Source organism: Bubalus kerabau, chromosome 3, assembly GCF_029407905.1.
Source record: "Bubalus kerabau isolate K-KA32 ecotype Philippines breed swamp buffalo chromosome 3, PCC_UOA_SB_1v2, whole genome shotgun sequence".
Lineage (NCBI taxonomy): Eukaryota > Metazoa > Chordata > Mammalia > Artiodactyla > Bovidae > Bubalus > Bubalus kerabau.
The window spans coordinates 101,903,784-101,917,839 of record NC_073626.1 but is presented as its reverse complement, the minus strand read 5'-3'; the positions used below and the strand labels follow the sequence as shown (position 1 = coordinate 101,917,839).

General features: G+C 34.5%; 1 protein-coding gene and 1 pseudogene across 2 annotated transcripts in view; one reads left to right on the top strand and one right to left on the bottom strand.

Moving 5' to 3' along the window:
- The window catches only part of ORC4 (origin recognition complex subunit 4), a 93,131-nt gene that overhangs the window by 19,439 nt on the left and 59,636 nt on the right, over positions 1-14,056 (bottom strand). Inside the window, exons 5-9 of one of the 2 annotated variants that reach the window (XM_055572653.1) lie at positions 13,335-13,410; positions 12,713-12,798; positions 9,247-9,295; positions 7,203-7,354; positions 515-688 (exon numbers count right to left, since the gene is read on the bottom strand). In XM_055572653.1, coding sequence (XP_055428628.1) covers positions 515-688; positions 7,203-7,354; positions 9,247-9,295; positions 12,713-12,798; positions 13,335-13,410 — 537 coding nt within the window. The remainder of the gene's footprint in view (positions 1-514; positions 689-7,202; positions 7,355-9,246; positions 9,296-12,712; positions 12,799-13,334; positions 13,411-14,056) is intronic. The other variant, XM_055572655.1, reaches the window with a different exon arrangement.
- LOC129648103 (uncharacterized) lies at positions 6,412-6,589 on the top strand (annotated as a pseudogene).

The following is a 14,056-nucleotide window of genomic DNA, read 5'->3' as shown; positions in this document are numbered from 1 at the left end:
AGTTATGCTCATCAACTTAAGTAAATTTACAGAGTCCACAACGTTTAGTAAATCCAAGAACTCAAAGATAGCATTTGTCAATAGAGATAATATAACCAAAGGTGCCAGTCTTAACAGACCCAAGAAGAAAAAAGCTTAACTCTTCATAAGAAGAAAAATCCACAATCTACAGATATGTATGAACCTTACTAAGTTAGTATATTGCTAAACTTGTAAAATAAAGAAAACATTTAATGATGAAATTCATTAACAAAATAATCTAAAATATAAACAAGATATAAAACAAATCTCATAAAAGTTCTTTTGAGGAAAAAAACAGGAGGTATGACATTTCAACTGTTTTTTAAAATAAAAAACACACAACAGTATATATTAATGCAGTTTTATGCCACAGTAACATTAGAAACTTTATGCTAATTTACAGATTATAAAAATTTTCAAGTTTCAAATGCTTTCAAATGGTATAGCAAGACACAAAAATAACTTTAATATTATTGTTTTTGTTCCAAATTACCTGTACATTCTCATTCCATTTCTCGGCGAAAATCTCCTCTGGAAATACCGAAGGTAGAGATAATTGTTCTTTAAATATTTTAAGATACTGTGGAAAACTAAATGAATTCATTAAGTGTATCTGCCGGTGGGAAAATCGTGACTTCACTCTTTTTTCTAAGAGTTCCAAAATATCCTTAAAAACAAAAATCTCCATGAGATGCATGTTTAAAATAACCATACCAATGATACAGGTATGATTTGAGCTACCACTTATAATTAGCAATGCTTACCCTGTAATACACAATTAAGCATTAAAAAAATTTATGCAAGCTTCTAAAGACTTTAATTATTCCCTTGATATACGTAGGACTACAAGGTAGTACAGGTTAAGACAATGTGACTCGTAAATAAACCAAACCTCTAAAAATATTTTTAATGCAAGCTACTTTTAATCCTCTTCTAAGCACTTGTAGGTCTGGTGATGTCAATGATGTCCTGATTAGCCTTTTTCTAATTATGTTTTTCTCTGCTAATCTTTAACACTGCAAGACCTACAATAATTGCTAAAAAATTATAACCATAGTGAATACAGCTATATTCCAGAGTAACATGAAGAGTTTCAATAAGGAATTTCAGTCTATGAAGTTTATCTAAAAAAATTAAGATAATAAAATGTAGTTAGACTTAATAATTAACATTGATGAAAACTTACATTGTTTTCATTGTTTTATGTAGCAAAAACTCAAGAAGCAGCATATGTGATGAAGAAAAATTCAATTCACTAAACTATACAGATTAAGCTGAAGCTACACTAGAGGTAAGAAACAAAGTATAGAAAAGGAAACTGGCAAGAATATAGCATTACATTGGTAAAATAAATTATTCTGTCTTCTGGCTCTTTTATAGTAACATTTGAGAAGCTATGTGCTATTTTCCCTTAAGAGAGGGAGCAAGTTTAGTGTCAATTTTCTATAAAAAAGAAAAACAAAAAGCTGTGGTGAGGCCCAGAAATATGGAATTTCAAATCTACCCAGATGACTCTAGGTTAAGAAACCAATGATACACAGGGAAGAATTAAAGGCATCATGGCTAATGTGGGAAGGAAGACAGCAAAGATGAATAGTTTGGGGCTGAAAGTGGGAAGGTGACTGAAAAACCTAAGATATTTTTACAGGTACAGAAAAATACAGTGTCAGCATAAGAGAACTACAAGTTATTTCAGAAATACTACACATTAATTTTCTGCTAAGGAGGAGTTCTAGATCACCCATCTGAGTAGGTGGTTGAAAGGTAGTGGGAGCAACGCTGGGCAAACAGAATTAAGAGCCTTAACTTGGGAATGGGAAAAGATAGAAGTCTGTATAGTCAAAGCTATGGTTTTTCTAGTAGTCATGTACAGATGTGAGATTTGGATCATAAAGAAGGCTGAGTACCAAAAAATTGATGCCTCTGAACTGTGGTGCTGGAGAAGACTCTTGAGGGTCCTTTGGACTGCATGGAGATCAAACCAGTCAATCCTAAAAGAAATCAACCCTGAATATTCATTGGAAAGACTGGTACTGAAGCTGAAGCTTCAAAACTCTGGCCACCTGATGCAAAGAGCTGACTCTCAATGGAAAAGATGCTGATGCTGACTGAAGCAAAAGGAGAAAGGGACAGCAGAGGATGAGATGGCCAGATAGCATCACCGACTCAACAGACACGAATTTGAGCAAACTCTGGGAGATAGTGGAAGCAAAAGACTGAAGCAAAAGGAGAACGGGACAGCAGAGGATGAGATGGCCAGATAGCATCACTGACTCAACAGACATGAATTTGAGCAAATTCTGGGAGATAGCAGAGGACAGGGAAGCCTGGGATGCTGCAGTCCATGGGGCTGCAATGTGTCAGGCACAACTTAACAATAAAACGACAACAAAAGAATTTAGAGGTGAACACTAACCGATATTTTTATGGTAGACAGTAATGACAGAAGTTGGTAATGTAGGGATCGAGGAAATAGTGAAAATAAATGATGCCACAGGGAAGAGGTTATTTGTTAGCAAAATCACTACTCCATCAATCCTTCTGCTCTTTCCCTCTAAAAATGGACACCTAGATGGACTTGAATCACACAGTTGGAGAGTTACACAGCTGGAAAATTTAACATACAGAATAAAAAACAGCCTTTACTAAGGAGCCACAAACCCTTTATTTGGGCCCTCGTTGGGACGACAGCATCTGCCATTGCCACTTCCATCTAAAGGAAGAGCTTTTAGCAAGAAGGAACAGCCTTCCTTAATGACTGTGTTATATTGCTATTTTTCAGAAAGAAGAATAAAGATACGTGGAGAACCCACCAGATTTAGTCTGAGAGAGGCTTATTATGAAAGCATACATCGAAAGCTCTAAAGTACTGGGGAAGGAGGACATAGAAAGCTACTCTTTAGAGACTGTTCATGTTCTCAAGGCAAGAATACTGAAGTACTTTGCCATTCCCTTCTCCAGTGGACCACATTCTGTCAGACCTCTCCACCATGACTCGCCCGTCTTGGGTGGCCCCACATGGCATGGCTTAGTTTCACTGAGTTAGACAAGGCTGTGGTCCATGTGATCAAATGAACAGTATGAAAAGTATGAAACATGAACAGTATGAAAAGGCAAAAGATAGGACACTGAAAGAAGAATTCCCCAGGTCGGTAGGTGCCCAATATGCTACTGGAGATGAGTGGAGAAATAACTCCAGAAAGACTGAAGAGACGGAGCCAAAGCAAAAACACCACCCAGGTGTGGATGGGACTTGCGATAGAAGAAAGGTCAGATGCTGTAAAGAGCAATATTGCATAGGAACCTGGAATGTTAGGTCCATGAATCAAGGCAAATTGGAAATGATCAAACAGGTGACGGCAAGAGTGATTATCAACATTCCAGGAAGCAGCGAACTAAGATGGACTGGAATGAGTGAATTTAACTCAGATGACCATTATATCTACTACTGCGGGCAGGAATCCCTCAGAAGAAATGGAGTAGCCATCATAGTCAACAAAAGAATCCAAAATGCAGTACTTGGATGCAATCTCAAAAACAACAGAATAATCTCTGTTTGTTTCCAAGGCAAACCATTCAATATCATGGTAAACCAAGTCTGTGCCCCGACTAGTAACGTTGAAAAAGCTGAATTTGAATGGTTCTATGAAGACCTACAAGACCTTCTAGAACTAACACCCAAAAAAGATGTCCTTTTCATCACAGGGGACTGGAATGCAAAAGTAGGAAGTGAGAAACACCTGGAGTAACAGGCAAATTTGGCCTTGGAATACAGAATGAAGCAGGGAAAAGGCTAATAGAGTTTTGCCAAAAGAACACACTGGCCATCGCAAACACCCTCTTCCAAAAACACAAGAGAAGATGCTACACATGGACATCACCAGATGGTCAACACCAAACACAGACTGATTATATTCTTTGCAGCCAAAGATGGAGAAGCTCTATACAGTCAGCAAAAACAAGACCAGGAGCTGACTATGGCTCAGCTTGTAAACTCCTTATTGCCAAATTCAGACTTAAATTGAAGAAAAGTGGGGAAAACCACTAGACCATTCAGGTATGACCTAAATCAAATCCCTTATGACTATACAGTGGAAGTGAGAAATAGATTTAAGGGACTAGATCTGATAGACAGAGTGCCTAATGAACTGTGGACAGAGGTTCGTGACATTGTACAGGAGACAGGGATCAAGACCATCCCCAAGAAAAAAAAATGCAAAAAAGCAAAATGGCTGTGTGAGGAGGCCTTACAAATAGCTGTGAAAAGAAGAGAAGCGAAAAGCAAAGGAGAAAAGGAAAGATATACCCATGTGAATGCAGAGTTCCAAAGGAAAGCAAGGAGAGATAAGAAAGTGTTTCTCAGTGATCAATGCAAAGAAATAGAGGGAAAACAACAGAATGGGAAAGACTAGAGATCTCTTCAAGAAAATCAGATACCAAGGGAACATTTCATGCAAAGATAGGCTCAATAAAGGACAGAAATGGTATGGACCTAACAGAAGCAGAAGATACTAAGAAGAGGTGGCAAGAATACACAGAAGAACTGTACAAAAAAGATCTTCACAACCAAGATAATCATGATGGTGGGATCACTCAACTAGAGCCAGACATCCTGGAATATGAAGTCAAGTGGGCTTTAGGAAGCATCACTAGGATCAAAGCTAGTGGAGGTGATGGAATTCCAATTGAGCTATTTCACTTCGTAAAGGATGATGCTATGAAAGTGCTACACTCAATACACCAGCAAATGTGGAAAACTCAGCAGTGGCCACAGGACTGGAAAAGGTCAGTTTTGATTTCAATCCCAAAGAAAGGCAATGCCAAAGAATGCTCAGACTACCGCACAATTGCACTCATCTCACACGCTAGTAAAGTAATGCTACAAATTCTCCAAGCCAGGCTTCAACAGTATGTGAACCTTGAACTTCCAGATGTTCAAGATGGTTTTAGAAAAGGCAGAGGAACCAGAGATCAAATTGCCAGAATCCACTGGATCAACACAAAAGCAAGGCAGTTCCAGAAAAACATCTACTTCTGCTTTATTGACTATGCCAAAGCCTTTGACTGTGCGGATCACAATAAACTGTGGAAAATTCTGAAAGAGATGGGAATACCAGACCACCTGACCTGCCTCTTGAGAAACCTGTATGCAGGTCAACAGTTAGAACTGGATATGGAACAACAGACTGGTTCCAAATAGGAAAAGGAGCACATCAAGGCTGCATATTGTCACCCTGCTTATTAAATTTCTATGCAGAGTACATCATGAGAAATGATGGGCTGGAGGAAGCACAAGCTGGAATCAAGATTGCTGGGAGAAATATTAATAACCTCAGATATGCAGATGACACCACCCTTATGGCAGAAAGTGAGAAGAACTAAAGAGTCTCTTGATGAAAGTCAAAGAGGAGAGTGAAAAAGTTGGCTTAAAGCTTCACATTCAGAAAATTAAGATCATGGCAGCTGGTCCCATTACTTTTGGCAAATAGATGGGGAAACAGTGGAAACAGTGCTGACTTTATTTTTTTGGACTCCAAAATCACTGCAGATGGTGACTGTAGCCATGAAATTAAAAGACGCTTACTTCTTGGAAGGAAAGCTATGACCAACCTAGACAGCATATTAAAAAGCAGAGACATTACTTTGCCAACAAGTTTCGTCTAGTCAAGGGTATGGTTTTTCCAGTAGTCATGTATGGATGTGAGAGTTGGACTATAAAGAAAGCTGAGCGCCGAAGAATTGATGCTTTTGCACTGTGGTGTTGGAGAAGATTCTTGAGGGTTCCTTGTACCACAAGGAGATCAACCAGTCCATCCTAAAGTAGATCAGTCCTGGGCGTTCATTGGAAGGACTGCTGTTGAAGCTGAAACTCCAATATTTGGCCACCTGATGCAAAGAGCTGACTCATTTGAAAAGACCCTGATGCTGGGAAAGATTGAGGGCAGGAGGAGAAGGGGATGACAGAGGACGGGATGGTTGGATGGCATGACCAACTCAATGGATGTGGGCTTGGGTAAACTCTGGCAGTTGGTGATGGACAGGGAGGCCTGGCGTGCTGCAGTTCATGGGGTTGCACAGAGTCGGACACGACTGAGCGACTGAACTGAACTTTAGAGAAATAGTACTAGCAGGACTGTTGAAAGATGACTTAGTAAAGAGCTTCCCATTTCTAAAAAAGAGTAGTAGCTGTAGTAAAGGAAAATAAGTACAAGGGCCTGGCATAAGTTTGCTAAAAATGAAGGGAAAAAAAGGATAAAAATTATGAATGCATGGCAGCCATAGTGTTAGTATTAAGATGACTCATATTAGTATTAAGATGACTCTTAAATACCAGTTTTACCTGAATTCAATAAGACAGTTCATATAAGGAGAGTAAAAGAAGGTAAACACAATGCTTTTTGGCCTTTTGCCTAGTAGTATATGTTCTTGTCAGCTTAGTATCTGATACATATTCTGAGGACAATGAATTAAATGTATTTCTGGAACTAGGAGATGGAAAGGGAGCTTGCTCCATCCACTCCACCCATCGATCTGGTATTGCAGTACTTTCACGAATGGTACACCCACTTCCAGGGAAAATTTTAAAAAAGAGAGAGAGTAAACACAAACAGACCTACATAAACTGTCTGAAGGTTTAACATGCATGGAGTCTTCACAAAGTAATGTGATAGTTACATTAAGACTTCAATTAAAATCATTCTAAAAATCTCCCAAGGAGCAAAGACGCTAGTGACTACTATGATAATATGATGGAAATAATCCCTTCCATTTCAAGAGATGTATACCTACAAAGTTGGGTTAGTATCATTTTGAGCTGATTCCAAGCACTTTTAAAATATGGAAAGAATCTTAAATATAAAAAGTATGAGAAACCATTAGCAATTTTTATAAAATGGTGGTGACGTTAATTTTCCCTTTATTTACTAATGTAGAATTACATAATATTTTTAAGCAAAATCTCACATCATATTTTTTATTCAGTAATCTGAGTGAAATGGAGGGAGGTATTAGCCTACAAGCATGTGTGATAAATGTTTCCTCGTTTCCTTTGAGTTAAAAAGTGGCATAAAGGTGCCAAACCCTAATGAAATACATTAGTGAGCTACATAGTAACTAAGTCAGTTATTAAGCTTTAATTTTCTAAACATTATAATCAATTATTTTTAAATAGAAAGACTTACCAATCTGCATGTAAGACCAATAATTACTACTGGAGTCTGTGCAGACTGAGAAATGTCAAGAAGGTTATAGAGGAGTGTTTGGTTTTTATGATGAGCAAAAAGATCAAATTCATCTAATATGAAGATCACTGGGCAACTACTAGTCCGGTCACCTAAGAGAAAATAAGAGTTTTATACTAATAAGCAGTCATATCAAACTTTCTGTAACTTCCAAACTATTTAGTACATTTCATTTTCTAAAACTCAATCCAAGAAAAGTACACTGTTAACCTACTTTCAGTAGGGCACTTACCAATGCATGTACAATTATTCAACAAAAAATTATTCAAAAGACAAAATAGCTCCTATTGCCCTCAAGTACTTCAGTCTAATTACCAGACTTCTAAGTCTAATTACCAGACTTCTAGTAGCTTTATTGATGAAAAGTTAAGAAAATCATTTAAATGACTGAAGACTGTTTCTTAAATTATGTAAATAATTCTTCTATCATCAGAAAATAGACAAAGATTTTTTAACCTACATAGACCAAAATACTTTGGGTTTAAATATAAAAGTACATAAAATTATTACTTCAAAACAGACTCACTTTTAGTTAGAAATGCAAAGTAAGTCTTCCCCTGGAAACAATTTTTATAAACAATGGTAACACTATGAAGTTTAACCAAAGCTACTGTAACTCCTACTAATGATAATTTCAACATTTCAAAAAATAGGGAAAACTTTCACATGACTCTGGATTCATTTTTCTCAGTACAATGGAAAGTGCAATAGAACAAGCACTATTTCCTTAAGGTCAAAGGCTTTATATCCACATAAACAAGTGAAAAAAAACATGGTAATAAACAGGTTAATTAATAATTCTTTTAATTATTAATATTATCAGATATTATAGTTTGGATAATACTATCTAAAAGATAATAATGTGGTTTTAATGTCTTTTAGGTTAATGTATTGGAGAAGGCAATGGTACTGGAGTGGGTGCCATTGCCTTCTCCAGTACATTAACCTAAAAGACATTAAAACCACAGGGACCACTCAGAAGTCTAGACACAGACCTACATAAGGTAGAAATTTCATTTTGGTATATTCAAGCCATCTCCACTTTCCACCTTTCCAAAACAAATTTCAGCTAAATTATGAATTATAAGTGTACGTACTGGATGAAAATATAAGTGTATGTCTTTAAAGTGTGAAGAAGAGAAAACTTTTGATTATGTAAATAATTTAAAACTTCTATTCATCAGAAAAGTCCAAACCAAAATTAAGAAAAAAACAAGTGCAAGAATTCTCACAGTTAAGTATGAGGTAAACCACCAAAATAAAGCAAAGAACAGGAAAAACACAAATCAGGAAATATCTATGGCCAATTAAAATTTGATATGAACATCATGAGTACCCAAATTAGTAAAATTAAAACTGAAAATTTTTTTCTATTAAAAAAGCAAACAAAAAAAACAATTAATTGTTTGAGGTTCTGAAAAAAAAAGTACTTTAAAATATGTTTAGAAAATGGATCTTCTAGGATAATTTGGTAATTAATATTTATGCTTTTAAATGTGAAATCTTTAACCCAGTATTCTACTCATTGAAATTTACCCCAAGAAATCTGGATGATCAGTTAAGCATTTCTTCCTAATTATACAAAATCAGGAATAAAAGTTGATAGCTGGTGATTAATCAGTTATAATTTATTATGTTACAATTTTAAAATAGCTTATATTTTAAAAATGAGATACATGAGAACCATAAAAATGATCATGCACTCAATATTTACAGACAGGGAAAGATGCTTACAACATATTATGAGTAAGTGAAAAGATGTACATTTCACAATAAAATAGAAAACATTTCATTCTTATAAAAATTATACTAATGATATACTATAGGTGAATAAAGATATGAAATAAAATGTTAATTGGAATAATCATTATTAATAGGGATTTCAGTGGTCATTATTTCTTTTTTATATTTTTTTTTATAAAGCATATGATCAAGGGAAAAATAAAGCTAAACTATTGATACTGTTAAATAAGCTAGTATTTACCTTTTTTTAAAGCTTCCAGAAGAAATGAAAGGTTTTCAGCAAAGCTACCCTGAATAACAAAAAAAGACACCATGACTAGAAGTTTATTGAAATAAAGAATAAAGGAGGGCTATATGACTCCAGACACTGTATAAATAGTTTTATGTAGTTTTCTAGTAAATGAAAGTCATTGGCCAGATTCTGAGCTCCATCTCTTGTATGCTTACAATCTAAAACTTTAATATAACAGTAGAGATGGCATAACACTGAAAATGGGATCATGCCATGTTCAAAATTTTATATTTTCTGGATAAAATCTGTAAAAATTTAATCAAAGGTAGTTTTTAAGAGTTGCTATACTCTAAACACAATCAGAGAAAAAAAGAAATTCACTGTACTTTTATCTTCAAATGTGTCAGTCTGTTGCGAGTCTCAAACCCATACCACTAAAAAAATGACCATGAATTTGAATGAGATCCCAAAGGAAAAGGAAGAAGAAACCTGCCTCAAACATTAGACAATACAACAGTGTTTCTCTACTGAAGAGCAGATTATATAATTTGTATATATCATATCAAATTTGGCTGTCTTTACTTGGAGAAGGAAATGGCAACCCACTCCAGTATTCTTGCCTGGAGAATCCCATGGACGGAAGAGCCTGGGGGGCTACAGTCCACCAGGTCGCAAAGAGTCGGACACGGCTGAGCGACTTCACTTTCACTTGGAACACAGTCAATACATTTTTGGGTACAATTTAAATATTCTGGATAGAAACTAATAGAGTAGCAGATGCATTATCCAGATGTTCCAGCTTGTGGATAAAGGCCTTGTTAAAATATTTTTTCATTGAAGTCCTTAATTTTTACTTCATTCAAATTTTTTTTCCTTTTTTTTTTTTTTTTTCCAAATTTCTTAATTTAAAGAAACAGTCAACTTTAAACTTGAGGTGATGTAAAGGACAAAAGATACCCACTTGTTTGTTTCCCAGTTGAGAGATCTGACATAAAATAACATAATATGTTTTAAAGAGCTTCTACACATTTTGTGATGATTACATGCTGTCAAGAAATATTATTTCCAAAGTAGGTAGGGCAAGAGGTATTTACCATAATGTAAACAAATGCTCAGATAAACTGTTGGAAAATCAGTGGTCAAAGTTACTCAAAAACTGCTTATCTTTTGGTATTTTTATATATATATATTTAAATTTATTTATTTTTAGCTGTAGTGGGTCTTTGTTGCTGCATGCAGGCTTTCTCTAGTTGCAAAGAGCGGGGACTACTCTTATTTTTGTGGCTTCTCTGGTTGCAGAGCATGAGCTCTGTCTAGAACGTGGGCTCCACAGTTGTGGCACACAGGCTTAGCTGCCCCACAGTATGTGGAATCCTCCTGGACCCAGGGTTGAACCTGTGTTCTGTGCATTGGTAGGCAGATTCTTACCACTGGATTACCAGGGAAGGCTTATTTCTTTAAAAGACTATTACACTTTACAATAAGTATATACTTAGGTAAATTCATATGTACATATTATAAGAATTTACTTATGTAAGTATATATTTATATATACACATACATATACATATGTGTGTGTCTATAAAGGTATATACAAATTTGCTCTAAATACACAAAACAGAAAGGCTCTGGGGTTAAATGATTTAGATTCTTAATGTCCAGCCTTTGTTATTTTATGACTTTAGACACACTAATTATGTCTCTTTGCCTCCAGGTGCCTAATTGATATAATATAGGAGTTAAACAAATAATCTGTATGTGTGAGGGTTATGATATCAATAGTAATGACTAGGATGCTAAGTAGCTGTGCCATGAATTATTTCATACAATCCAATACAAACAGCTATATTTAGGAAAGTTAGAAACACAAATCTACATCAAGTGGAAACCAAAAGCCGAACAGATTCTATGTAACAGTAACTCTGCTTTGCCAAGGAGTCCGCTGTCTTTTACACTGCATTCTGGACACAGAGAAGACAAAAGATTTCAGAAGAACATTTGAACTTGCACTTCAAAAACCTGTAGGTAATGGAAGGTAACACAGCACTGGCTCAACTTTTCATAGATGATTTTTCATTAACTGGAGGACAACTGCTTTACGTTGTTGTCTTAGTTTTCTGCTGTATAATGACATGATTCAGCTGTAAGTATAAATATTAATATATCTCCTCCTTCTTGAGCCTCCCTTTCATTCTTGCCCATCATCACAGAGCACCCAGCTGAGCTCCATTATACAGCAGTTTCCCACTAGCTATGTATTTTACACATAGTTCAACTTTACTTATAGTTAATTTTTAAAGAATAAAATTACTAGATGTTAGGTGGCTCACAGTTTAGAGGAACACCACTGTATCATCACCAGTGACCAGAAAATGAATCTGAAATGTATACAACCCACTTCAATTGCATTAAGCTGAGGAGTCACTTCATGATGAAAATTACCTCAGCTTCAAGTTAAATTAATCATGTTTCCCTTGAACCTAATAAATCAAGTTGATAGGTAAAATGTTTAATACAAGTTTCAAAACATTTCTAATCAGTTAAATTATTTATGTTTACTGCCCTGAGATCCCAAGGAACAATAATGATGTGGGTAACTTTCTGAGAACATTTTAATAGTAAAATATAACTGACATTTGCACAGTATCTTAGCATCCAATTTAAAAAATAAATAAAAATAATTATGTTTAACACTTCTTTTCATCTTTAGAATAAATGCGTGAAGTGTAAGAAGACAATGCCAATGTAACTGGTGAGGGATCTGTAATTCATAGATACTTATTAGACACGATATACAGGTAGTCAATAGTTATAGTCAATAGTTAAAAATCTACCATTTGTAGCTTCAAATTCAGTACATTTTCTACTACTCTCATGCTATCCAAGTCTCTTAAGACTAGAAATAGACTAATAGAGTGTTAATATTTTTAAAAGCAGATTAATCTATCTCCAAGGGTAGAGAATCAGAATATTTTTCTTACAAACAAAGAAACAACTCAGTTAATATTTAAACAAATCTTGATTTCTTAAACTATTTTATAACTAATATGAAAAGTGAAAGTGAAAGCCACTCAGGCATGTCTGACTCTTTGCGACCTCATGGACTGTAGCCTGCCAATCTCCTCTGTCCATGGGATTTTTCAGGCAAGAATACTGGAGTGGGTTGCCATTCCCTTCTCCAGGGAATTTTTCTGACCCAGGAAGTGAACCTGGGTCTCCTGCACTACAGGCAGATTCTTTACTGTCTGAGCCACCGAGGAAGCCCTAATATAACCAATAAAATCTATTTAATAAAGTCTAAACTTAAAAGATTTGATGAATAAATACATCCTACACATTGTACATTCTTATGGTAAGAATCTTGTATATTTTAGAATCTCTGAACCGTTCCTACTCTTCCAAAATATAAACAGGTCCATGCTATACAGACTTTACTTTGAATCCTATTTAATAAAATAATGAAAATGATACTTACAAAAACTTTATCTCCAACTACATTTTCCAGATTTAACTGTCTTGTGATTTCCTTTAGGGCAATTTTATCATTGATCTGCAGCAGTCCTGAAATAAAACCCATTTAAAAGTAGGTCATAAAAATGAAATAAGTATTTGATACAATGCAGATTATTTTCTAGTCAAGTAAGTTTTTTAATGCTTAAAAAAATTTAACTAGAAAGAAAAAGCCAAAAATTTTTATTTACATTCTTTCCTTTTTAAAATTTAATAGTGAAAACATTAAATAGACTCAAAGAACCCTCTTCCTTGGAATTAATGTTATTTAAAAAAAGGATAAGAACACATGTACACCCATGGCTGATTCATGTCAATATTGTAGTAATTAGCCTCCAATTAAAATAAATAAATAATAAAAAAAGAAAATCAATACAAAAAAATGAGACCTTATGTGCCTTTATTAATAATTTTTTAAATTTCTAAAAATATTGTGCATAGTGTGCTAAAGTAAAAGTCTGTTAAAGATTTCGTTTTTAAAATATAGTTATTAATGCAGATTTTAAATATATGAGTAAATTTAGTCTCATAATGTAAAAAGCTCATATGCTTACATCATTCCAATGGCAAAATGAGAACATACTTACCATTTAAGTGAACTTGTAATATGTTTTCATTCACTCCTTCTATTTCCATTAGTTCTTTCAAAGCATGGTTTATTAACTAAATAATATTAAAAAGTTTATGAAATATTTAATAACAAGTAAAAGATGATAAGCCCATATTCTTTTTTAAACTATTAGTAATAGGAACAGAATATTAATAGCTGTCATTGAAAATTAACAATTAAATTTGTTCTCTACAGACAGAAAGTTCAACTAGAACTTCTAATGTCTGATTTAGTAAGATGTCAGAACCAGGACTGATGCCACATTCTCTCAATCAGCTACCCAAACTTCTGATAAATGTTTAGAAATAACCCTTAAGTTTTAAAAGGAAATACTTCTTTGCAGTAGAAGTCATAAAAAACTACAGGTATTTAAGAACTTTACGTCTCAGTCAGTTCATTACATGTCTACAGTACTGACTCTACAAAATTATTACTGAAATCAGTTAAAAGCTATTGAAAAGAAGTACCAGAACAATACTAAATGACTGCAAAATATCTATCCTCAATACATTAATTTCTGTGAAATACTGTGAGCTACTTTGCATGTTACCTTGAAATGAAAATCAAAAAAGAAATACAAAGAGATTAAGCTAAATATGAGATGTTGCCTTTGTTAGTTGTTAAGTAAGCAGAGAAAGCCCTTGTTAAAAATTATTACTACTAGCAATATACTTCAAATATAAAGTGTGTGCATGCTAA